Source organism: Odocoileus virginianus, chromosome 30 (assembly GCF_023699985.2).
Source record: "Odocoileus virginianus isolate 20LAN1187 ecotype Illinois chromosome 30, Ovbor_1.2, whole genome shotgun sequence".
Taxonomy (NCBI): Eukaryota; Metazoa; Chordata; class Mammalia; order Artiodactyla; family Cervidae; genus Odocoileus; species Odocoileus virginianus.
In genome coordinates this window covers 33,098,698-33,122,599 of record NC_069703.1, presented here as the reverse complement: position 1 = coordinate 33,122,599, position 23,902 = coordinate 33,098,698, and the positions used below count along the sequence as shown (strand labels likewise).

Below are 23,902 nucleotides of genomic sequence, written 5' to 3'. Positions count from 1 at the left end.
TATTTGATGATTTTTGCCAAACTTGAGCATTAATTTTAGAAGGGTACCTTACAGATCATTCTCTGATGATCTAGGGCTCTGCCTCAGAAGTTGAATTCAGGAGGCCTCATGACCTTATTTGCTGGGAAAATGGATGAGTAAAAATGTCTGTTTTTCCCCTAGTATTTTCTTGTATCTTTTGTACCTCTTAGTACATGTATATATTGCTATCTAGTGTAAAATATCCAGTTTAGGAAAAGATTTCTTGTTATTTTTTAGGTTTGGTAGCGGTATTTCATCCGTTCTCTTTATCCTGTGTTAGGATAAAACTAACATGTTCAAAGAGCACAGAAAACAAGAGCGCCCGCATGTCTTGATCCTCTGTCTGATCCATTACCCCGCCATTGATAAAGTTGTGCCGTCAAAGCTCCACCATCTCCATAGCTCACCCCCCTAGGGTCTGACCTACTTCTCTCTTTTCTGGCGCATTCAGGTGATGAAGGATTCAGCTCCAGAGCTAAATGTGAGTAGTTCTGAAACAGAGGAGGATAAGGAAGAAGCTAAACTGGATGGAGAAAAAGATCCAGACTTTAATCAAGTATGTGTTGAAGCTGCTCTTCATTGTTACACCTTCCACTGCTCCGAAAGCAGTCACTCCAAGCTCTTGGACATCTCTCTGTAGCCTGTATGCGATGTTGGTCCTCAGGACCCTTTTTCCCCTCTTTTCTTTGTTGGGTAGCATGCTATAGCTGTCCTGATTTCTCATGAAAAGTCATGGACTATGATACTCCAGAATTAATTGCTATTAAAGAATCGGTGCTAAAATACACTGCAATGATTAAATTTTTACCTGGAAAAAAGACTTAAACTAACTATTATCCTGGTTTGCTGCTTAATCATGGAATATTTATGTATGAAAAAATTACTAAACTCAACTTCTCTCATTACAAACAAAACACATAATAGCATTTATAATACTGGAGTTTATAGAAGAGACTTTTCAGGTCTCTATAAAGTTGTTAGTCAGGTGACTAGAAGCAACATTAGTCTTTGATTTTTCATTGTGATGACCTTAAATTCTTCTATTAAAATTACATATTTTGCGGATTTTATTATGGTATTTCTATCCCTCTTGTTTGGGAGTATGGTTTAATAATCAGTTTAGAATCTGTTCTTCCACTGAACTTTGTAAATCAATTTGTAAAGTTTTATATATATATATATATAAAATAAATACAATATACTATATATATATATAATATATTGTTCTTATTTCTGTCATTTCAGGCTTTCCTTATCAGCCCAAGGGTTGCTTAGAAAACTTTTAAAAACATTTTCAAGTGATTAGATTTTTGGGAAACTAACTTTTTTGAATGGCTAGTTTTATCCATTGTTGTCATAACTATAGCAGTTTTTAAATTGCTATTCTGTACCTCAAATGCAGATGGTAACAGATCTCCCCTTTATAAATATGATAGAGAATGTTTGTTGGAGAACATTGTTTTTTATGCCATAGTTATCTTTATACTTTGAATTTTCTTCCGCCTTTCCTCTCATTCTTTGGATATTGTAATACTCTTGGTTAATGCTTTAAAAATTTCATCTTGCAAAATAAAGTATAACCTTCCTTTTTGAAAAGAGTAGGTGGTCCCAGAAGAATGTCAAGTGTTTTCAGAATTTCAGACTCCTCAGACCTTTTCTTTGTAACACATTGCAGTACCTCGATACAAAGCTTCCGTAATTGCTGTTTTAAATCCTGTTTATAAAATGGTGCATTTGTGTTTGTCCTTAATGGACATGAACAAATCCCCTTTCCTCTTTTCTCTAAGCTAGATCAACCCAGTTCCTTTGACTTTGACCTTATCTACCATTTAGGTTAATAATGCACCCAGTATTGGATATTACTTAGGTAATTGAAAACCTTCTAAAACCAGTGGACTGGTTTTTGTCAGATAAGTTGGATTTAAATTCTATGGATTTTTTTAAAAAATATAATTCTGGGAAAGGCTTTTAGACTCATTTTAAAATATATCTTGCTTAATGCTCAGGGCTCTGTTATTTGGCTGTGTTTTATATTTCTAAAGTAAAATTTTAGGTTGTTGTAGATATTTTCCCTTATATTCCTAGCTGAAATTTAGGTCCTATTTCACAATTGAAAAATACTTGAGTTTTGTTTTTTTTTTTGATAGTTGAGATTGAGCAAAATGTTACCAGCTCCCACATTTTTTCGTTTTTTGAATTGTTGAGATTGAGAAAAACGTGTCAACTCCCACATTCAGTGTTTCTTATGTTTGAATCACCTGTGTGCCCCTTTAGATTCACAGCGAGAGCTGAATCTAGCCTTGTGCAGCTCCTGGCCAGTGGACTGCCACCCTCAACAGATGCTGTTCTGTTTGCTTCCTGATCCTCTCTGCTTTGTGAATCTCTGGCGCTCCACTGATAATGAATATGTGGCGTCTGTGTGCATAGTGGCCCCGAAACCGCTCTGATCACGCACAGCTGACACTCACTGAGAACTGGAGACCAGAGCCAGAGCCTGGGGTTTTACTTCATCCAGATTTAATTAAACCAGGGCAAAAGAGTATTTTAAAAATCTTGTTTCATTCATTCCGTGGCTTGGTTAGCAGAAGAATCTTGTCTGGTTGTTAACCTATTGATGAGGCATTTATTAGAGTATTTTAGAGAAATATTTGGTTTTCATCTAGTATTTTTTTCTTAAAACTAGTACAGTATATATTACATATGCCGGTACTTCTTGCTGAACCATCTTTAAATTGTGCCCATCATGGCATTTCACCTCTTAAGTTCTTAAACCAGTTCTTACCAAAAAAGGCAATATCCTATTTACCTGTGATCAGATTTCTTCAGCTATCCCAAATGTGCCTTAAACAATTTTTCCTCCTCAAACCAGCATGCAACCAAGATACACATTGTTTTGTATCACTTCGACTTTTTTCCAGAACAGTTACCTTGCCTCTGCCCCCTTTTCTTTTCCATTTTGACATTGACTAGAGACCAGTTCCTTTTCTTGTACTGAGTAGATTGTTTCACATTCTAGATTCAGCTGATTGCCTCTTGTTACTCATTTTAACTTATTTCTCTCCCCTGTATTTTCTGTGATTTACAAGCTGGATCTAAATATTTGATTAGTTTCAAGTCAAACATTTTTGCAATTTCAAAGGCAAACCTATATTTTTTAAAGGCAAACCTAAGATTTTTAAAGTTCTCAGCAGTTTATAGTTAGCATCTGTGTCATTCACTAAAAGAAGAAAATGTTTAATACACAGATTAGGATTCAGTGTACCATAACTGTGTTTTTCTAACTTAAGGTCAAACTTTCCCTTCTGTTTGTTTTCTTTTTCTGGCTGGCTCCCCCCACCCACCCCCCACCCCCACTTTAAATGTCCTTTTTATAATACATACATTTTTAAATCCTGGAGCTTGTGTGCAGTTCAAGCAGTTTAATTTTTTCAATTTTGGTCTGAGCCTTCTAAGAACCTTCAGTGAGTTCCTACTCACAGATGAAACCGAAATTCAAATGGTTAACAAGCTGATAAAGTGCTTTTGCTTGTGTTGTGAAGTTTGGACAGGGTCATGGTGTGGATAATTTCGTTGCGTTTTTCTGGATCTCTAGAGCAATGGAGGAACAAAACGGCAAAAGATCTCCCACCAGAATTATACAGCCTATCAGAAGCAAGTCATCCGGCGGAGCATGAGGCACAGGAAAGTTCGTGGGGAGAAAGCGCTCCTTGTTTCTGCTAATCAAACACTGAAAGAGTTGAAGATTCAGGTGAGGAAAGTGCAACATCTTTTTAATCATGCCCTGCACTTACAGGACCTTCACGAGTTTCTGCTTTGCACCTAAGTATTGAGCTGTTGGGAGGGGGCATTTTTGAGTTTAGAATAATACTTGTCAGGTCCCCAAATTCAAATAACTCTTCCTTTAGAAAGAGCTTCAAAGTTTTCAAAATTAGCCAAGAATCTGTGAAGAGGGAAAGTGTTTTGGGCATTGTGAAGCCTTGAATAGTTCTGAGTAGCTTTCTAATAATGAAGAGAAATATCGGCATCCAGTTAATGGTTCATTTTAGATCGTTCCCAGTCTCGTCCCACTCCACCCCTCTTTACCCCCATTGCTTTTGCACATCTAGGCAGTGGATGAGTGATGAAAATGCCTCATGGCATTGTTTCCTGGTAGCACCACGAAAGTACTGTAAACGAGGATGCCAGTGGTACATCCCAAAACCCAGGAAAGAGAGGCTGATGCATTCAAGATGTCCGTGAAAAAAAAAAAAAAATCTGGCCCCTTATCTGTTTTAGTCCCTGATACAGATCCCAAAAGTTGACCCAGTTTCCCTCTTTGCTACTTTCATGTGGCATAGTTTACTGGTTATGCATTTTTCCTTGTGCTGATATTTATCATTGTAATTGAGGCAAAAGTATAGGCTTCCTTTGAGGGTGTTCTGTGTTCCAGATTGTCCTGGGAACATTATTTCCCTTGGTTGAACCCATGGCTCTGAAAATAAATGTGTTGGCGTAGTATCTTTATTCTGTTATTGTAGCTTTTACATCTGAGAAAGCTTGTTTCTGTCACCAGCTTTCTGCTTGCCAGTGGTAAACCTCGAAACATTCAAAACCTTTAAATTACAGAAACAGCCCCTGTGGATCAAGATATTGTCAGAGCCTGTGCTGCCTTTATTGTGGACTTGCCCTTTTAAAAGAGTAAATCAAAAGTCAGCAGAAAGAGCCTCCGTCTTGGGGCATGTTACCGCACAGACGAGTTCTTAGAAGGCAGCAGCTCTGCACAGGAAACCCCGTGAGGTGCGCGTCTCAGGTGGCTCCTGTGCCGCGTCCTTCCTCTCCTCTCCCTTCCTCACACGGAGGGCCACTGTGATCCAGACAGTCAAAGGGCAGTGCAACGCCATCCCCCAGCGCTCCATGGCGGCGCTTTCACAGCCTCCCCGTAGACAAGACCTCTTTGCCCGGCCGCCTGAGCACCGTTCCAGCTGTGGTGGGCATGCGTGTGAGCCTCAGCTGCTGCTGCTGGCTGCGTTTTCAAGCACATAGTGCATGTTTTGTTCACGGCACCTCTTCCCTAGGGTAGACCACATTTCCAGATTAATAGGATAGCCACCATACCCATTTATAGTTGCTTAATTCATCCACCTATGAGGCCATAATGTAAATGAAGTACAGATTCATCCCTTTTCTCAAAACATGTTCAGTAGTTAATTGCTTTATTCCATTTTCCTAAAGATGGATTTTGAGCGGGTGGTATTGCCCGCCTTAGGAAGGAGGAAATTTTCCTAACTTGCTTATTGCATTTCCTCATTTCAGCCAATAAATACCCCTGCACACACACACATCACAGCAGGCAGCATGAAGCCGCAGGAACAGAGCCTTCCTTGTTCCTGTTAGGCTTCACACAGACCTGTAGAATGCTAATTCTCCTGAAGCGTTCTCCTTGCACTTAACGGTTTATGAATTACCATACTGCAGGCCATAGACTTCCAGGCCCTTGGCCTGTCCTCTCACTCTGAAGTCGCACTTTCCCCCACTAGAAAGCACTGCTCGTCTTTCACGCAGCTCTTCCGCAGCAGCTGTCTGGCCTCCAGCCACACCGCGCGCTTCTCCCTTGCGAGCTCCGCGGGCCCCTGGGTGTGCTTTCTGCCACGTCCCCACTGCGTGGCTTTCCGCCTCTGGACCTCTCTGGGGTGGAATACTCCTCACCGTTACAGTTCCAATACCTAGCACAGTATTCAACGCACGGTGTAATAAATCTTCATTAGGTACTGAATGAATTGAAATGTCCTTGTCTGTGGGCTCAAAATACAACTCATGAGCCTCCACCCCTCCGTGATGGCACTCGTGTCTAGAGGTATTTGCTGTTTGTCCGTTCTCTGCGATGGCGCACAGACATCGCCTGCGTTAAAGTTGATAGCAGAACACCTTCTCCACCGCGTGCTTTCTTCTTCCTGGGTCATGTTTATGAACTCGGAGCTGCTGCCTCTGCCTGAGGCCCATGTGCTGGGCTGGCCAGTAGAACTGTCCTTTCTCACCAGAAACAGGCTCAGTTGTTCCGCAGAAGGATGGGTGATGACCCCTGTTTAATCAGCCTCCGCTCCCCACTCGGGGCCTGAGGTCCGGTGGAGAAGCTCAGTTATGAATCCGGCCTCACAGGGAGGAGGCGAGTGTTGTTGTCCCTCTTCTTATTTACTTGTGTGCTGTTGCTAAAATCACTTTTCTGGTCAGGGTCTTCCCAGCTTATGTAGCTCTTGGGCCCAATTCTATGCAGACGTGGGTCAGGGCTGCTTGTTGTGTTTTTCAAAGAGCAGAATCAGTGCATAAAAGGGTAGAATGATTTCCCTATAGCATCGTGGATATTGGTATAACAAAAGATAGGTGTAGTGGAGCCCTTTCAGTGACTATGTAACTCAGGTGTTGAGCATAATAAAATGAATACCCTGGAACACACCCAAGTGAAGAATTAGAACATATCGCTGAAGGTATCTATGTGTGCCTTCCTGGGCCCAACTCCTCCTTGCTTCTCACTGGTATTTACTACCTGGATGTGATTAAAAATTTTTTTTTTCATTTTTCTGCATTTGAAAATAATGTTTATTAGGCACAATAGTCTTTCTGAATGTATTTAACACTTGGCTAGAACTGGGGTGGAGTACATGGTCCCTACCCTTAAGAAATTCGTATTTGACTCCTAGAGGCAAGACTCAGGCTAAGAATATGTGGCAGTCCTAACGGCTAAAGTTTGTATTCCATGCTGCTCATAGAAGGGAATCAAAGAGAAAAGTCCAGACAGCCTGCTGGTTAATTTAGAGATGGTCTTATGAAAGAATTTAAAATTGATTTGATTATTAAAAGGATGTGGGACCTGGACACAGTGGGAGCGACCATAACAGCCGTGCCCACGCCTTGTAACCAGAGTGACTGTCAGCCCAGCCCCACCTTCCACTTCTTTGATTTCTCCGCACCCCCACCCACTGAGGGGTTGTAAGATGCAGAACAAAAGGACCTGGGGGTACTACTGCCTCCTGATTCTCTAACAGGCCTCCTAAGGATGTTCCCAGATATATTGGGATTATAATTTCAATAGGAATGAAGCAAGTGTGTTGATTGTGAACTGTAGTATCTTTTGTATTCTGAAGTCTTTTATTTCTTCCTTAGAATTATTTATTCACACAGGGTATTAAGTCCAGTATTTAGTTTTATACAAACCTTTGTTTCTTTTATATTGGCACAGATCATGCATGCGTTTTCAGTTGCTCCTTTTGACCAGAACCTGTCAATTGATGGAAAGATTTTAAGCGATGACTGTGCCACCCTCGGAACCCTAGGCGTCATTCCTGAATCTGTGATTTTGTTAAAGGTAAGGAACGGCTCTGTGCCTGAGGGATTCAGGGGATTCTCCTGTGTAAACCGGGTGCGGTGGTGATTAAAGTTCCCAGGTCCTCGGCAGGGTGTGGTAAGAAGCTACTGTGTGAGTCTGCTGCCTCTCTGGATGAGCCTCAAGAGACTTAGTCATGACAGTCACTGGGTCTTGCGGGCTTTTCATAATTCTTGTTTAAAATAATCTAGATTTAACCTCCTCCCTAAATTCCAGATCGGTGAATTACTTAACTGTACTTCTACCTATTAAAACGTCCCCCCCCCCCCAGAAATTAACCAGCCAGTTAAGCTCGGAAAGAAACATAAGACTCAAGGCTTGGCCACAGTAATCAAAATACTTTTGGTTGGTTTAGTGAGATTCTTATCCAGGGCATGAAAATTGACCTTGGGGAGAAAAGGTTTAAAAGAGGTAGGTGTGTTTTTAGAAACCTGGGGCTTCTGAGACTTTGTCACGGATGAAGATTCATTGAACCAGCCTGGTTAGCCCAGTCCTACTCTCCCTCAGGCAGGGCCTGGTTGTTACTATTGTTTCTGGGTGGCTAGAAGCATCCCCCCTGCATGATGTGTTAGAATATTCTGCAGGTTTTTTGAACTGGGGAGTATGTTGTTCATAGGCAGAGCTTCAATTCTGGCCAGATAAAGTTAGGCCCTGGAAGTGGTGATGCGGGTCCATATCTGGCCCTTCACACACACACACACGCCCCTCATCCTGCTCCCAGCCACCTCCCTCTGCTTGCTTTTCTTGGAACTGTAGATTCTGTGGAATTAACTCTGAGAACCTGTTTGGTTTGCTGAATCAGAAGAGCCCGGTCTAGAATCCTAGAAGCAGCCCGTGTCACTAATGGGTTTGCACTTCAGGTGGGCAACCGGAGTCTGTGTTGGTCGTTGTCCTCTTTGCCCTTGAAGCTAATCCTGCCATAAGCTCGGACTCAGCACTCGCTTCTGCCTTTAAAAGGACATGGCTATTTTATTCTTGATGGTGGGGAAGGATGAAAATGTATTTTTAACCTAATCGGCATTTTTCGAGGACCATACTGATTTTACTTCTCCCAACTTACACTGTCATCATTGGCACCTGAAATCATATCCATTAAATGAGGATATTTGAACCTTTCTGCATCTAAAGGTGTTTGAGGGGCAAGAAAGCAATGCCACATCCAGTGTGCAGTCTGTGCAGTTATGGGGGTGGTGAGTCTCAATCCACCATTGACAGGGCATCATTTGTTCATCCTGGACGTCGCCAGCTCTGGCTTGAGCCCTGTTTTCCCCTGGACAGTGTTTGTGTCCAGGAGCAACATACTGGTCAACTCCGGGGCCAACCTTTTGTGTTAGGAGGTTGGGCGTTCTCATCCTGGCTTCCATTCCCTTGCGGTTTTGAATTGTCTTCATTTGTTTTCTAGGCTGATGAACCAATTGCAGATTATGCTGCAATGGACGATGTCATGCAAGGTAAAAGACCAGTTTGTTTGGGGAATTTGTTGAGGTACTTGTTCAATGATGGTGGGGTTTTAGTTATTGAATCTTTAGTCTACGGTGTTCTTACTTTTAAGCTTGAATAAAGCTTCTCCATGCTAAGGTAGAATCTTAATGCTACTACTATTTAAAGAATGGTATCTATGAAAATTTAGAAAATGGAGGAAAGAGTAGTATTATTTAGTTCACTGTAGGAAACTGAAACAGATACAAGCCTGCAGATAGAAGAGGTCAACGAAAAGCAGAGTTAATTCAAATTGTGGGGCCTCTGGAGGTACACAGAAATTATATGCCGCAGGTGCCTTTGAGCATAGGAGTGAGGTCTGAAGCCAGAGGCAGGTCGGAAGCTGTGTAAGAGCAGTTAGACAACTCACCACCTCACAGATCCTCACAGCCCTCCCCTTTATATCCATTCAGTGCCTCTTCTTGACCTGTAGAGTTTGTGTTTCTTTGAAGAAATTAAACGAGAAAGGTGAGAATGAGACGAGTTACTACCAAATAGGGAGACCAGGCCTGTGTTCAAACTGGCGGCCCATCTCTTACCTCCCACAGTGGAGGGAAGAGATCCTCCTCTAGGGAAACCAGAGCAATTCCAGAAAATAGCCTACAGATATTTTTTCTAAAGTAGTTCATCTCCCAGGTAACCTTTGGGTGATGCCTACCACTGCCCACCAGACAGTTTTGAGATATCTCTTTAGTCCCTCACACTTCTGTAGGTGGAAGCAGACAGCCAGAGAACTCCGGACAGTGGGGCATAGAGCAGCGTGGAAGCGAAAGACATCATTCAACAGGCTGAACAGGAAGTAGACAATGCAGGAAGGACAAGAAGGCTTTAAAAGTGACTGTAAACAATACGAGAGAGAGCAAATAAGAGTCTGTATGTTGGGAACATTCAGAGAACAGAAAACAATTCATGAAGCTAAAAACGGGAGCACCAAGGCCCCGGTACTTTTAAGTGCAAATCTAGAGATTAAGATCCTAAAAACACCTAGAGGTATGGAAGGAAAAACCAGTCATATTCCTGAGATGAAGAGTCAAGGACAAACCAATGGGCCAGTGCCCACAGGAGAAGGAGGAAGTGTGAGCTGCAGTCTGGAATTCTCTGAGTAGACTTTCTGTTACGCGCATTTGGTGGCTCTGTGAATACAAGGCCTCAAAAGAATTATTTCTCACCTGCCGTTTACTCTGGGAGGGTGTACTCTGTTAAGCGAGAGTAAAAAGAAAGAATTCAACAGTGGAGCCTGAAAACAGGGATCCAACGCAGGAGTGGATGCCCTAGAAGACGGCAAGGGGGCAGTTCCAGGAGTGAGGCGCTGCAGTGGGTGTTGAGCACTCCCGCTCCAGATTGGAGCATGTTCCCTGGGAAAAGTGGAAGTGACAGATGACTGTCTTGAGGAGTTTACCCTTGAATCGGAGATGGTACAGAGAAAATGAAAGACATAAATAATGCAGCAGTTACCAACCCCAGAAAGACAGAAACATACCAGACAAGAACGATCACCAGGGTGCCCCCGAGGGTTCAACCTTGGGCACTGTTAAGGAGTAAAAAAAACTGTAAACACTGGAGATTGGCTTAACGACAAAATACCAGTGTGTCCGGAGGATGGTTAGGGGCTGTGTGTTATGTTAGAGGTGGTTCTGTCTTTGACTGAGGAAACTGTTAGGTATTACCAAAAATTATGAATTAGCGACATAAGCATCTGGAAATGCAGAGGTTAAATACCAGAAGACGGGGCCACAGAGGCCAAAGCTGTTCCCTGGGGAATGTGGACAGGAGGCAGGCCCCGCCCTCCCCAGCCACGCAGGATGTTGGCTCCTGTCAAGTCCCTGGTTTCCCCCAGTGTTTGTCTTTGTCAATGATGCATATGTATTGCTTTGATAAAAAGGAAAACAAAGATTGTCATTTGATATTATTCGTAACTTCAAAGGTAACCTTTATAGGTGAGTAAGGTTATTAAAAGCTATTTTAAACTTTTCATCCTTAGGCATTGAAGTGAACTTACTGCTGTCTGTAGCAACAGTCTTTTCAATTTGGAATTCTTTTTCTTTTTTTTCCTTCCAGTGTGTATGCCAGAAGAAGGGTTTAAAGGTAAGTTACATTTGTCATGTTTTGTTCATGAGTGTCACAGTCATACTGTAATTTTCTATTAATGTGAAGCCTATAATTTGATTTTAAAATTTAATTCAATCTGAGTCTCATGACTGAAATTAATTTCAGTTAAATGCATTTTTTATTCAAGCTTCTTCATTATCTGTATCAGCACTCAAGCCTCAGACCGGGCCTGTGTGTTAGATGCACCTGCTGCCAGATGCCCACTGTGCTTTTTTATCTCGTTTTGGGGTGAAGTTGGGCACTTAGCTAGTGGCATTTTCATTTTTATACTCAACCTTTTTCCAGTTCCTCTTATCAGTCCCATCTTAGAGCAAAACGGTTTGTGACTGATAAGAATTAGAGGAGAAGAATCTGCTGAACGTTAGGTTCAGTGAGAAGGTTTCATTTCTCTGTGTAGGATTAAGACATCTCTTGGATTATCACTTTAAATGGATAAACAGCGATGCCTTCTGCATCCTGGCCACTAGGGTTGTACACACAGTTGAATTCAGGCCTTTGACTTTTACAGATTTACCTGTTGCCATTTTGATTCTTTGTGGCCTAGGCCAGAGGTCCGTGACAGGTTGTGATTTTTGAATCAAATACCAGGGGTTCTTTGCAAACGAGTGAGTCAAGCCACTGGCCTCAATAAAGCCTTCCTCTCGGTGCAGCTTTTTGTCTACACGTTCCCACTACAAAGAAACTCCTAAAGTGATTAAAACACAACAAACAAAGCAGAACTTTTTTTTTTTTAATGAAAAACGGCCACCAAATGAAAGCTTCAATAAAATTTGATTACCTTGTGTGAAGATAATGCATAGGAGTCACATGGCTTTCAACGGAAATGTGCTTTAGCCGAAAGCCTGGAGTCTGCTGATATATTTTCTTATTTTCAATGTCAAAGGGTTTCTGTGCTTATTCACTAAGTTGTAATATTCCCTGTTGGTGATGCAGATGGGACACTTGAACCCTTAACCTTGCAGTTCACAACTATGCCTCCGCATGTGTTTCTTTCCCCAGGTACTGGTCTACTTGGACATTAATCTTTTTGAACACTTGCTGACTGCTCAGAAATGACCAGAAGGGAAGAGGAGTTTGACATGTTAGGGCATTAAAGAAAAGGTGGATTTAAGAATTAAACCATTACATGACTCTTCCGAAAGGCAGAAAACCATTCAAAAAAGTGACTGTCCCAAAATGCCTTATGTCAAATAAAGCAGATTGCACTGAAGGCCATCAGACTTGAAGGAAATATTTCAAATTTTATATTTAAGGGGGGTGGTGGGAGGGAAGGGGCAAGTAAAAGACTGAGCAAGTTTAGTAGCAGTATCAGTAAATCATGTTTACATATGAGATTTATAGTCACGGGAGGGAATAAAGTTCGTTCTATTTCCTTGCTCGAGTTTCATACCAGATGCATTGGTCCATGAAGAATTTGTATCACAGTGGATGGGACAACATTCTGCTCTGAACTAAAAGTAATTCTTTTAGAGACATAATCTGCTTACCAAAACCAGTCTTTGATTCATTTTTACTTTCAATAAAGCATGAAAGTGAAGAACTTGCTGTAATTGTGGGAAAGTGTCTTCAGACCAGACTCCTGTGTCAGCCCCAGGGCACTCCCCTCACACGCTGCCTGTGGTCGGTCTCGCTCAGTACTGGGAAGACGAGGTGGCACCTGTGTGTCTCCTGCAATGAGCCAGGGGCTCATGTGTCATTTTTATCTCCCAAGGCCGTTCACTTTCATGCATTGCAGAAGGGGTGGCGAATGTATTGCACGTGGTAGCATCCTCCAGTGCTGCTGTTCTTCAGAGGAAAGTGAAAGTTGCTCAGTCGTGTCCGACTCTTGGCGACCCCATTGACTATACAGTCCGTGGAATTCTCCAGGCCAGAATACTGGAGTGGGGATCCTATCTCTTCTCCAGGGGATCTTCCTGACCCAGGAATCGAACCAGGATGCACTGCAGACGGATTCTTTACCAACTGAGCTATGAAAAAAAGCCCATTATTCAGAAGTGGGATATCAAATAACACCTTGCCCTTGGGAGAAATCTGACCACCTTATCAGAAGTGTAAAATGGCCTGAAGTCCATTTGGATGATAACACAGATTTTTATATATAAAGTTTCATCTTCCCAGCCTCCAGATCCCATCTCTTGAATCACACTCCCCCCTCTTCTCTTTTGCTGTGCTGCATAGCATGTGGGATCTTTATTCCCTGACCAGGGATGGAACCCACCATGCCCTCTACATTGGAAGTGCGGAGTCTTAACTACTGGACAGCCAGGGAATTCCCTCATTTTCTCTCTTTTTCAAAGCATTCTTCTGAAATGCCCAGGAAAGATCTACATCACATTATTTAACAAAGAAAAAAATGTGTGGATGGAGTGTGCCCTGTTCTCCAATTTAGGATTATTGTTGATTAGCAACATAGAAGCAAAATAGTATTCTTGAGAAATCTTAAGATTTGCAAATGGAATTGAAGACTGGCGTTTGTTTCTCTGTTTTCTCTGAGTATGTACGTATTCTAGAGTTACCTCCCTTGCTAACACTGTATTTAGCCTGGGGTTTTGCTAGGCCTTTTTTTTTTTTTTTTAACCCCTCCCTTTTCTGAAAATTTAAACTGAAATTCTGGATGGGGGAGGCAGGTTTCAACTTGAGAACCCGTAACCTTGGCAGCCGACTCGATGGACACGAGTTTGCGTAAACTCCAGGAGTTGGTGATGGACAGGGAGGCTTGGCGTTCTGCGATTCGTGGGGTCGCAGAGAGTCGGACACGACTGAGTGGCTGAACTGAACCTTGTCAGCATCCCTTTTGAACAGCTCTTTTTTATCAGAGTAATTATGGCAGTTTGGTAACATTACAACTCCTTGCCTGTGTTTTCCCTCTGTGTCTGCAATCTGCAGTCTGTGCCCCTGAGGAGGCAGGGGGTGTTTTAACCAGTCTGTGTGAGAGAGTGCGCGGCACACAGGACCCTCAGAAGCCATGCATCCTTGGAACCTGTGAGTCCCACCCTGAGGTCGACACAGGGAAGAGAAGGACTCCTGGTTTAGGCCATGAACTACTCTTCTGATTTTAGATTGCCCTCGCCCCACCCCCACCGCCACCCCATGAAGCTGAACATAAAATAACAACATGCCAAGCACTGCTCCTTTCCTAGGGTAAAGACCTGCGTGTGGTTCACTTAGGGCTTGAGGCAGCTGCTTCCTTCTCCCTACTAAGAGCTGTTTGGCCAGACAAGGTTCTTTCTGAGGATTGACATAAACATGTCAGTAGTCCCTGGAAATCTTATACCCTTTCCCAGTTTGCTGTTAATCTGTTTCAAATGTGTTACTTGAGTCTTTTTCCCTCATGCATTGGTACAAAATAACACCCTATGATAAAAGTCTTTAAGGCTGATAAGCCAGTACTGGCTCCTTTGTTAACTTTACAGAATGGGTGGGAGTGGGGTGGGCCTAACCGTGTTCTACCTGCCCAACTCGCATGATGTCTGTGGCCCCCGTAGGACCAGCAGCTCTGTGAAGATTTATTAGCAGTGCTTAGGCCCCAGAACATGCACAGGCCACCCCTGCTGAGAAGGCTTGGGCCGGACTCTCCCAGCCCCGGCCCCCAGAGTTAACGCAGTATTGCCTACATGTATTTTGTGGCCCGCATCACCACCTCACCATTTAGTACAGGGAGAACAGGTACCGCGTGGGACCTAAAGTCCATTCTTGCCTTGTCTGTGCTGATGGAGATCAACTGTCTTTACTGATGAGCACACTAAGGTGCAAAGACTCTCCGTCAGGTTTCTCATGTCTGGTATGTGTTTGTTTCTGTCTTTTATTATTTCTGTCTTTTATTATTCCTATTATTTTTTATTTCTGTCTTCTGTGAAAGGTAAAACGAAGCTTGAGGTCACTGCCACCCCCTTCCCCTGTTACATTTCTTTCCATGCCTCAATCCCAATCTTACCAGTGCCACATGCCTTTCTGGTACAAAGTTGTGACCTACCTGGGGTGTGGGTCACCATTTGGATGTCTTCATTCCTAGGGGGAGTAAGTATCTGTGTATTAGTTCTGTGTATTAATGGACTTTATTGGCTAGAATTACAGTTAACCTTTTTGCCCAATTAAAAAAGAAGTGAACGTCCCTTTGTTTCTGTGATGTCAGAATCCAGAGCCAATTTTTTATTCCATTTTTAATTCCTTTTTTCGGGGGTGAGGGAGCTTGCTGCAAAGCTTCTGAGACCTTAATTCTCGGACCAGAGATTGAACTCCAGGCCCATAGTGGTGAGAGTGGGCCACCAGGGAATTCCTTGGAATCTGTTAATACCTAAATGTCCAGTTGGTTGGTCTATGTAGTCAAGGGCTTGTTGACCGGGCCCTGGTTAATATTTGAAGTGAATGCTAGGATTGAATAACCCATTTTAAATACCCAAGAGGTGATTTATGTCTATCTAAACAAACTGCTGAGGTGAAATAAGCATTGGAGCCTGCCTTTCCTGTTTCAGAGTCACGAAGGAGTGTCACATCCTTTCTGGCATTTGAATGTTCAGTTTATTCAGTGTTACAGGGGACTGTGACCAAAGTTCAATCTCAAGAACAACCAGCATTTTCATTGTAAGAAGATTCTCACCCCTTTGCCAATGGCCTGTGTGCCTGCCACCCTCCTACCCCAGGCGCAGGGTAGGTATCACCACCTGTTTCTGATTGTGAAGGTTGGCAGTTTGCCACCCCCAAAACCCAGGCAATGTGTAGACATCAATTTTGGCTGGGGATTTGATTATTAATGAGTCCTTTATTCATTAAAATCCAAGTCACAGACCTTTGTAAAAAGGCAACACTTTGTCTGGCATTTCACGGAGCAACAGCTTCATGTTGAGTCCTGAGGGCCAACGAACCTAGTAGGGAGACAGAAAACTCCTCCATCACAAACATTTGTGGGTTTTTTCCAAGTCTAGCTTGTGAGCTAATTGGGCTGAGGAGTCTGCTAGCTGTTCAGATCACACCTGCATGTGTAGGCGAGCATTGGAAGGGCACAGTTTGAGAATTTGGGTCACCCTGCTGCAGATAATCTTAGCATTTACCTCGTAATTAAGAAAAGTTACTTTGTCTTCCTTTCCATATTATCTATTAGAGCAGTATTTGCCACTTTGTTTACCCTTCCACACTGAGAACCATACAGTAACACATTTTTGTTGGAGTAAATACTTTGTATCGTTCTTTGTAAGTTGACTTTAGCCTTTGTGAGGAAATGCTGTGGAACCTTCCGCAAGTCTTCAAAAAGAGGTCTTGTAACCACAGAGCCAAGCTGCCCAAGAACTTGAGGACATTCCTTATGCTGGAAGCCCTTGGAATTTAAATAATGGCTGGACAGGTGTGTTTGGTCACTGTTACATAAATATTTCCTCTTGGCCCATAAGGAAAACGAAGCTAATGGACAAACAGTAAGGAGCCTTGACTCTGTTTATTTGTGGAGTCACGCTGAAAGGAATTCAAAACACGTTTAGAATGAGTGTTGACGATTTATGCCTGTGTGATAGGCAGGTTCTGCCCCAGAGCAGCAGCTTCCGGTGTCTTGACTGTCATTTGCCAAGAACATCAGTCACAGGTGCCATGAGCCTTGGAGGCAGAGCTGTGCAGGCGGGAAGCAAAGCAGAAGGCTGTGGCCAGTGCTTCAGGCTCCTTTCTGACCTGAGAATCATGTTTTTCATTCTTTATTTAACCTCTTGAGACTTCGGAATAATACTTGTCAAGAGTAGAGTCCAGGGAACAGGTATTTCTTGTGCTTCTGGGGGAATTTTCCCAACAGATAAGCCCCAGGACTCATTTTATCAAATGATTGCAGTGTTACTTGCTTACCATATTACATTCAGCACTTTTAAAAAATGCATATGTTTCAGACAAGTTGGTGACATTTGTTCATATGGTAGGAGTTAAGTATCTTCTGAGGCTCCTTAGATTTTGGGAAGAGGTTGTAGAATTGATCTTGTGAATCAAGTCACCTTTGTCACTTGCCAGGAGTTGTCTGGCCTTTTCCAGGGGACACTGTTCTGCCTCCAGCATTGAGAGCTGCACCAGCTCATTACTGGACTAAGCCGCGGCTGTGTTCCCCCGTCTCCCCACCCCGACCCCAGCAGAGATAAGGCCACGTTCCCTGAAGAAGTGGATCCCGCTGCCAGATGGGCTCCATCCACAGGCACCAGACACAGTGGCTTCTCTCGTGCTGTGTTTTCACAGCTTGCCATCCCCCGAAGCTGTCTCAGTTCCCCTGAAGTTAGTTCTGAGAGCTTGTCCAACATAATTACTGTACCGATCTCAAATAGAGGGCATCAGCTGTTCTCCCCTCACATGCTTTAAGAAAATAAAAACCCTGCTTTCAAGGATCTGGCTGAGATTGCACAGGCCAGGGCCTTTGACATGAGCGTGCCCTGGCGTGCTCTTGGTCAGGGAAGGACCCAGCCTCGTAACAGCAGCTGGAACGGCAGCTTGACCTCCAGATCAGCATTAGCACTGCCAGGCAAGGCAGGCCCTGGGCCACAGGCAGTGGGGGGCCACAGCCCCAGGAAGCCAGCAGGCCTGGGCAGCGGCCGCCGGGGCTGCCACGCTGCCGGCCGCCACACGGGCCTCGGCAGGTTTGGGTCTTGGTCTCCCTTCCCCCATTCTCTGGCATACTTGTTTGTGACCGAGGGGACAATGGACTGCTACCAGCCCTCTTTATGATCCTGGGTAAGTGTGTTCCCCTTTGTGCCTCAGTGTTGGCCGTAAAAGGAAGCTGGGTGTGGAAGTTGTGAAGATAGTGGGGCCTCACCTCTTCACCTCCGCCCCCAGCCCCACCCGTTGCCTCCACGTCCTGGGAGTGTGTTTGAGACGTTGCCAGTAGACCACCTCTGAGGGACTTGTCGTTCGTATGAGTCTGCGCTTTGCGTTTGGGGTTTTTGCTGCACCTCTCATCTGTAGCATGCGCTGGCTCTGGATGAAGGAGGCTTCAGGCCATGCTAGGCTGTCTAGAACCAGAGTGACTTATTTATTTTTATCTTAACTGGGAGCCAGAGTTAAGGCTCTGCTGGATCCTACGTCTGGACCTAAAACCATCTCCAAATCCCAGGAAATGAATCAATCTCGTTAGCGCTAGGCTGTTCTAGCTCCCTGAGAGCAGGGGTCTGGTCATTTTCCTCATCCTGTTACAGCGTGGCACAGACGTTCCCAGCAAGGAAGAATGGACCCCGGGAAGCTCTTGTCCAGCCACAGCAGGGTCCCTGGGGGGGAGTTTTCCATTACTTGCAAGTGACCAGTGCCATCACCACCTTTAGGCTTGACTCTTTTGTCCTCAAAACAGGGACTTCCTAACTGTGTTCACGATTGTGATCCAAGAGTGGATCCTCTCGGGTGGCGTCCTCTCTGCTCCGTGTCCGGCATTAGCAGGGCAGCGCGCCCCCCCCCCCCTCCCCGAGAAACACAGGCCTCAGGACATTCCTTGACTGACATGCCCCAGAGCTGACTCCCAGTCCTCATCTGGTCTTGCTCTCACCAGAGCAGGACTTTGTTCCAGCCATCCCTGCAGCCCACCCTCTTCGTCAGCCCCTCCTCAGCCTCACTCACTGCTTCGCAGACAGCACACTTCGGGGAGCCAACCCTCTGGAATTTTCTCCCTCTGTCCCCATCATCATCTTTCTGATCTGGCCAGGCAGGGGCGGAGGGCAGAGAGGAGAGTTATTTCCATTCCCATTTTTTTTACTCCCTTGTGCATTATTCCAAGTTTATTGTTGTACGACCCACATTTTCACTCTCCAGCCTTCTTAGACATCAGATTTTTTTTTTTTTTTTTTTTTTTGAAGCCAGCTCTCATTTTCAGCAGTTGGGAGGGAGGGCAGGCTTGGTGGCTGAGTCGCAATGTATTAAGTGTTTGGAAAAGAGAAGGCTTGTGCCCAGAGGCAGCCATGCGTGAGTGGTCAGTCTTGAGTGGTTTGGATTGAAATAGGGCAGAGAAAGCAGAGCTCTGGGGCCTTCATCCAGTCTTCAGTACCCGGGCTCCGTGCCCAGCCCCCTACTGCACGTGCCTGCTGCCTGCTCCCCAGGGCCCCCGACAGTCTCCGCACGTGGCCCCCCAGGACACTGGAGAGATCACAGGCCTCTTGCACTGAGGTTTTTCTGTAAAGAGGAAAGTGCTGTAATTGAAGAGCTCCTTGGTTATAAAGAAGAAAGGGAGCCTGGCACAAAAGAGCCTCCGTTTTAGGAGCTGCTCAGCCAGGGTTGGGTATTGTTCAGCCCCTTGAGGCCCATGGGACCATGGGCCCTTGGAGAGCTTGGCATTTGCTGGTCCAGATCACAGCTGCGGCTCCTCACTCAGTTTGTTTCCACGCCGCCTCTGCTTCTGTGGGGCCCCTGGCTGCAGCTCACGTGAGGCATTATGGCTCCACCCTGGAGCCCGGCCCAAAGCGGTACCCTCAGCAGCCGTTTCCAGCTGGGAGCCCGTGGCCTGTGTCTCACCACATGGAGGGGAAGAGGGCTCTTTTGGAGAGCAGCTGGAGAAGCTGAACAGGCACCAGAATCTTGACGGGAATGGAATTCAAGGGTCCTTCCTGGCACCATGTACAAAAAAAGAGGATGGGAGGAGGTGTGGTGCTTCGGAGAACCCTGGAGTTTGAGTGCCCTCCCCGAGAAGCCCCGCTTTGCTCTAGGCAGCTCAGCCCACTGCATGCTGCCCAGGAAGGGCTTAGGATCTCAACCATTGTTTCCCAAATATGACTCAGTTTGATTTCACCCAGCATCTCCCAGGACCAGTGTCCTGCGCAAGACTCCCATGTGAGGCAATCGCTGCACTGCAGAATCCCTCCTCAGTATCCCCAGGAGCTCCTTGACCCGTCTCATTCGACTCCTTCCCCCTTATTAGAGCTTTGAATCAAACTATAAAGCCCAGCGCATCCTGAGAAGGATCCAGGCTCAGGCCTGCAGCTTTGACAGGAAGTCAGATGCCCCCCAGGGGTTGGGTTGGGCATAGAGTGAGGAGGCGCTGCTCTCAGAGCCCCTGCAGTTTTCTTTCTTCCTCAACAGCCTTCTTCTGCCAGCACTATTCAAAATGATGTCTCTGGGACCCTCCCTGGTGGTCCAGTATGTAAGAATCTGCCTGCTGGTGTGGGTGATGCAGGTTGGATCCCTGGTCCGGGAAGATCCCTCCGGCCACAGGGCAACTAAGTCTGGGTACCACACCTACTGAGTCCACATGTGCTGGAGCCTGCGCTCCCCATCTAGAGAAGCCCCTGCAAGAAGAAGCCCGCGCGCAGTGGCGAAGACCCAGCACAGCCAAACCTATTTAAAAAAATTAAAATAACGTCTGTGGCCCTATAGCACCAGCAGTGCTGCGACACTTTATTAGAAATTCAGACCCAGGGAATCTGGATCAGGCCACACCTGTGCTCTTTGAAGTTCAAGGCATCCTGAGCTGGGAACTCTTTCCCACCCATGGCTGGGGTGAGCCTGCGGATGAGACCCCAAAAGACTGGAAAGAACATGGACCCCATTCCTACCTCCCCTCTGTCTTTTCAATTTTCTGGGGGGGGCGGGGAGGTGGGGATGAGGATGAGGCATGGCCTGCAGTTCCCCCTTAATTCTGATCTCTCTTGACTGGGGTGAGAGTCTTGGCAGGGAAACGGGTCCCAGCACGGGAACACTCAGGCCTGCAGATCTCAGATCTTCCAGCAGCGGATGTAAGCAAGGCTGAAGGCCCCATGTCTTTAATGAAATGAATCCCTGTAGCTGGGAAAATGGAGGTGGAAGTCATTTGTTAAGCACACAGCAGGTGCTCAATAAATACGTTGAGTAAGTGAATACAAGACCTGGAGACTTCCCTCACGGTTCAGTGGTGCAGAGTCCACCTGCCAATCCAGGAGACTCGGTTGGATCCTGGACCCGGGAAGATCCCACCCGCCTCGGAGCAGTGAAGCCACTGTGCTACAAGGGCTGAGCCTGCCCCGCAGCCTGGGCGCCACCCACACAGCTTCTGGAGCCGCTGCCCCAGGGCCTGTTTCCACAACCAGAGGAGCCTGCGCTCCACAGCTAGAGAAAAGCCCGCGCGGGGGGCGGGGGGACCCAGCAGAGCCAAAAAGAAATAAAGATGTTGCAAGAACAACAACAAAAACGAATGTAAGACTTGAATCCCACCCCCCACCCCCAATCTTCTCTGTGAAATGGGCCTCGCGCACCGGCTGATCTTGGAGGGTAGAGGCGTTGGAAGTCTGTCTCTACCCCTTCAGCAACCTCAGTTTCCTCACTTATAGAGCACCATGTAAGGTCCAGAGGTCTCAACGATCCCCTCTGAAGTCAACCGTTCTGCGTGACGCGGGCCTGCCAAGCAGCCCCACACATGGTCCCCGCACGCTCCAGCCTGTAGACACAGGGCCCGCGTCCTCTGTTCACCTAGAAGGCTTGTCCCTTGGAGGAGAGTCCAGTGCGCTGTGGTCCCCGGCGCTGCGCAGGTGTCCTCAGCCTTGCTGCTCCCGCGCTGTGACCTTGGGCCCCGTCTCTTCCCTCTCTGCGCCCCGGGGGTCAAGTTGAGGTCACCTCGGGGGCCCCTTCCTGCGCGGGTTTGCACTCCAGCACTGATGCCACCTGTCTCCTGCCTTCCATCCACTGCTCGTTTAGAGCGTGCCCTGAGGGTCGCCATCTGCCCCCTCCCCGCCCCCGTTTCCCGGTGAGGTTGAGTGGGAAGCAAGTTGCCGGGTTCAAGGAGGATGTCGGGGTGTGGTGGGGGGCAGCGGGAGGATGGGGGACAGTGCGCGGCCGCGGGCAGGACGCAGGCCAGGCGCCTGGGTGCGGAGGATGCGCGCGCGGGCACGGCTTCCTCACCCTGCTAAACCCGGGGCGCCTTCTCCTTCCTCCCCGCCCCTACAGACGCGGGCCGAAGGCGTGGGCTCTGCGTCCGCGTCGACCCCACTTGCTCCAGAAGTTGCCCCTCTTCCCTGGGGGAGTGGGGAAGCAGGGACTGTCGTCTGGACCGCGGGGTCCTCTCCCGGCCCTGCCGGTCGAGCGCTGGAACCTTGAGCCGGTTCCACGGCTAGGCCTCCCCCTCTCGGGTTCTCAGTTTCCCGACCTGTAAAGTGGGGCGCAGAGCGCCCGCCTCCGGGACCTGTTGTCGGAGTGGGTGGGAGGGAGGCCGGGTGGGGACCTCCGCCGCGCCCGCGGCCCCGGCTCTGCAGTGAGGGGGGAGCGCGCCGGGAAGGAGGCTCCGCGGTCACGTGACGCCCCCCCCCCCCACCCACCCGAACTGCGGCGGCGGCGGCGGCGGCGGCGATCGCGGAGCCGCGTCCAAGCAGAGCTGCAGAGGCAGCCACGGGCACCGGAGCGCCGAGCCCAGGACGCCCCCGGCCCAGGCCCGCGGGTGAGTGCGCCGCGCCCAGCGGACGCGGCCCTGGAAAGGGGAAGGGATGGAGGTGGCCCGGGCTCCCGGCGCGGGCGGGCTGGGCAGGGGGATGGGGGCCACCGGCGAGGACCCGGGGGGCGGGGGTGGGCGGCCAGCGGGGAGGGGGCGCAGGCAGGGGACGGAGAGGCAGGCCTGGAGTGAGCCGGCTCAGCCCCCTGCCTCCAGGGATGCGTCCAGGCCGCGGCTGGTGGGGGGGCTCGGGTCCCACCCCCCTGCGTAGGTGGGGGGTCCGTGTTCCGCTCACCCTGGGGAGGGGGCGCGGAAAAGTGGGTGCGTTCTCTCGATCCCTAAGGAAGGGCCCGCCCAGCCCCGACACCCCCAGGAGGAAGCACGCCGGTCCTCAGAGGAGGGAACTGGGGGTCTAACGACCCCGAACTGAGCGGGCAGTGATGTCCTTGCTTCTCCCCCCACCCCCACCCCGCCACCTCAACCTCGTCCCCGACCCGCCGCGGAGCAGGGCACCCGCGTCACGCAATCGGGCGCCCCCTCGTCGCCTCCCCTGGCTCCGCAGGATCTAAGAACTCGGTGGGAATCCACAGGGTGGGAATCCACAGGGCGGTCCCCGCGCCCCGCAGACGCTTTGGTGCCAGCGGTGGGGCGCCAGGGCTTGGGGAAGATTTGTGTTCACACACGCACGCACGCATCCAGACACTAGCTCAGGGGGTGCGTGCCCACCCTCTGGGCTACTGAGACCCCGACCTGTGCATGACCCCGAGTTTTTGTCGGGGGTCCTTCTGCGAGCCAGGGGCTGGGACCCAGAAGGACACTCCACCCTTCATACATTGGCCTCTGACCTGTCCTGTATCCCCCTCCTCCAAAGTCAGAGGCCAGAAGGAGGGACCCCTGGGAGAAGCCGGGTCTGAACGGAGCAGGGCGGTGAAGGAAGGGGTAGCATTTCCTGCCCAGGCTCCTAGTCCACCCTGCCCCCTGGGCTGTGGTCCCTTCTTGCCCAGGGGACGGGGAAGAAGAAGCCGGAGCAGGCGGATGGCCCTGAGTATCCCAAGCTACTGAGACAGAAGCCCACCACAGGGTCCCCTGAACAGGGGAGCGCAGCACCTGAGGGGGGAGTCGGCGGTCACGCTCAAAGTGCTGGAAGACGCCCCCGATTCCTCCATCTGGGACCTCAGCCCGAGGCCCCCCTCCCCTGGCAGTTGGAGGGTCTGGGGGAAGCAGAGGGGGAATCTTAATGACCTCAGAAAGGATTTCAGGGTCACGATTAGTTCTCAAGTGGCAGAGTGTCTTCTTCACCCACAGCAATATTGTTAAGGCAGGAAACTGGGGTCTCCATTGCACAGATGAGGAAACTGTGGCTCCGAGAGGCTAACTGAACCACCCAAGGTCACAGAGCCGTCTCTGGCTGGCCTAGCATCAGCTCTCTGACTCCCGGTCCAGGTGGAGCGCCACAGTGGCGGGGTCGAGGCGGGGTGGCAGGGTGGGGTGGTGATCTGTTCTCCTGTGCTGCATGGGGGAGGGGGAAGGTGCATCTGGATGGAGGAGGGGAAGCTGGGTCAGGTCCAGGAGGACCTCACCTTTCTTCAGGGTCCAGAACTTCCCCG

General features: G+C 47.9%; 2 protein-coding genes across 5 annotated transcripts in view; both read left to right on the top strand.

Annotated features, from left to right (window-relative positions):
* Positions 1-12,342, top strand: part of USP48 (ubiquitin specific peptidase 48) — a 73,021-nt gene extending 60,679 nt beyond the window's left edge. For 2 of the 3 annotated variants that reach the window (XM_020874510.2, XM_020874509.2), the window contains exons 22-27: positions 473-577; positions 3,614-3,769; positions 7,235-7,360; positions 8,781-8,829; positions 10,916-10,942; positions 11,966-12,342. In XM_020874510.2, coding sequence (XP_020730169.1) covers positions 473-577; positions 3,614-3,769; positions 7,235-7,360; positions 8,781-8,829; positions 10,916-10,942; positions 11,966-11,988 — 486 coding nt within the window. In that variant the 3' untranslated portion in view covers positions 11,989-12,342. The remainder of the gene's footprint in view (positions 1-472; positions 578-3,613; positions 3,770-7,234; positions 7,361-8,780; positions 8,830-10,915; positions 10,943-11,965) is intronic. The other variant, XM_020874511.2, reaches the window with a different exon arrangement.
* A 9,828-nt stretch (positions 12,343-22,170) lies between these two features.
* The window catches only part of RAP1GAP (RAP1 GTPase activating protein), a 67,152-nt gene continuing 65,420 nt past the window's right edge, over positions 22,171-23,902 (top strand). For both annotated transcript variants that reach the window (XR_002310099.2, XR_011484739.1), the window contains exon 1: positions 22,171-22,304. The gene's annotated coding sequence lies outside the window, so the exon portion shown is untranslated. The remainder of the gene's footprint in view (positions 22,305-23,902) is intronic.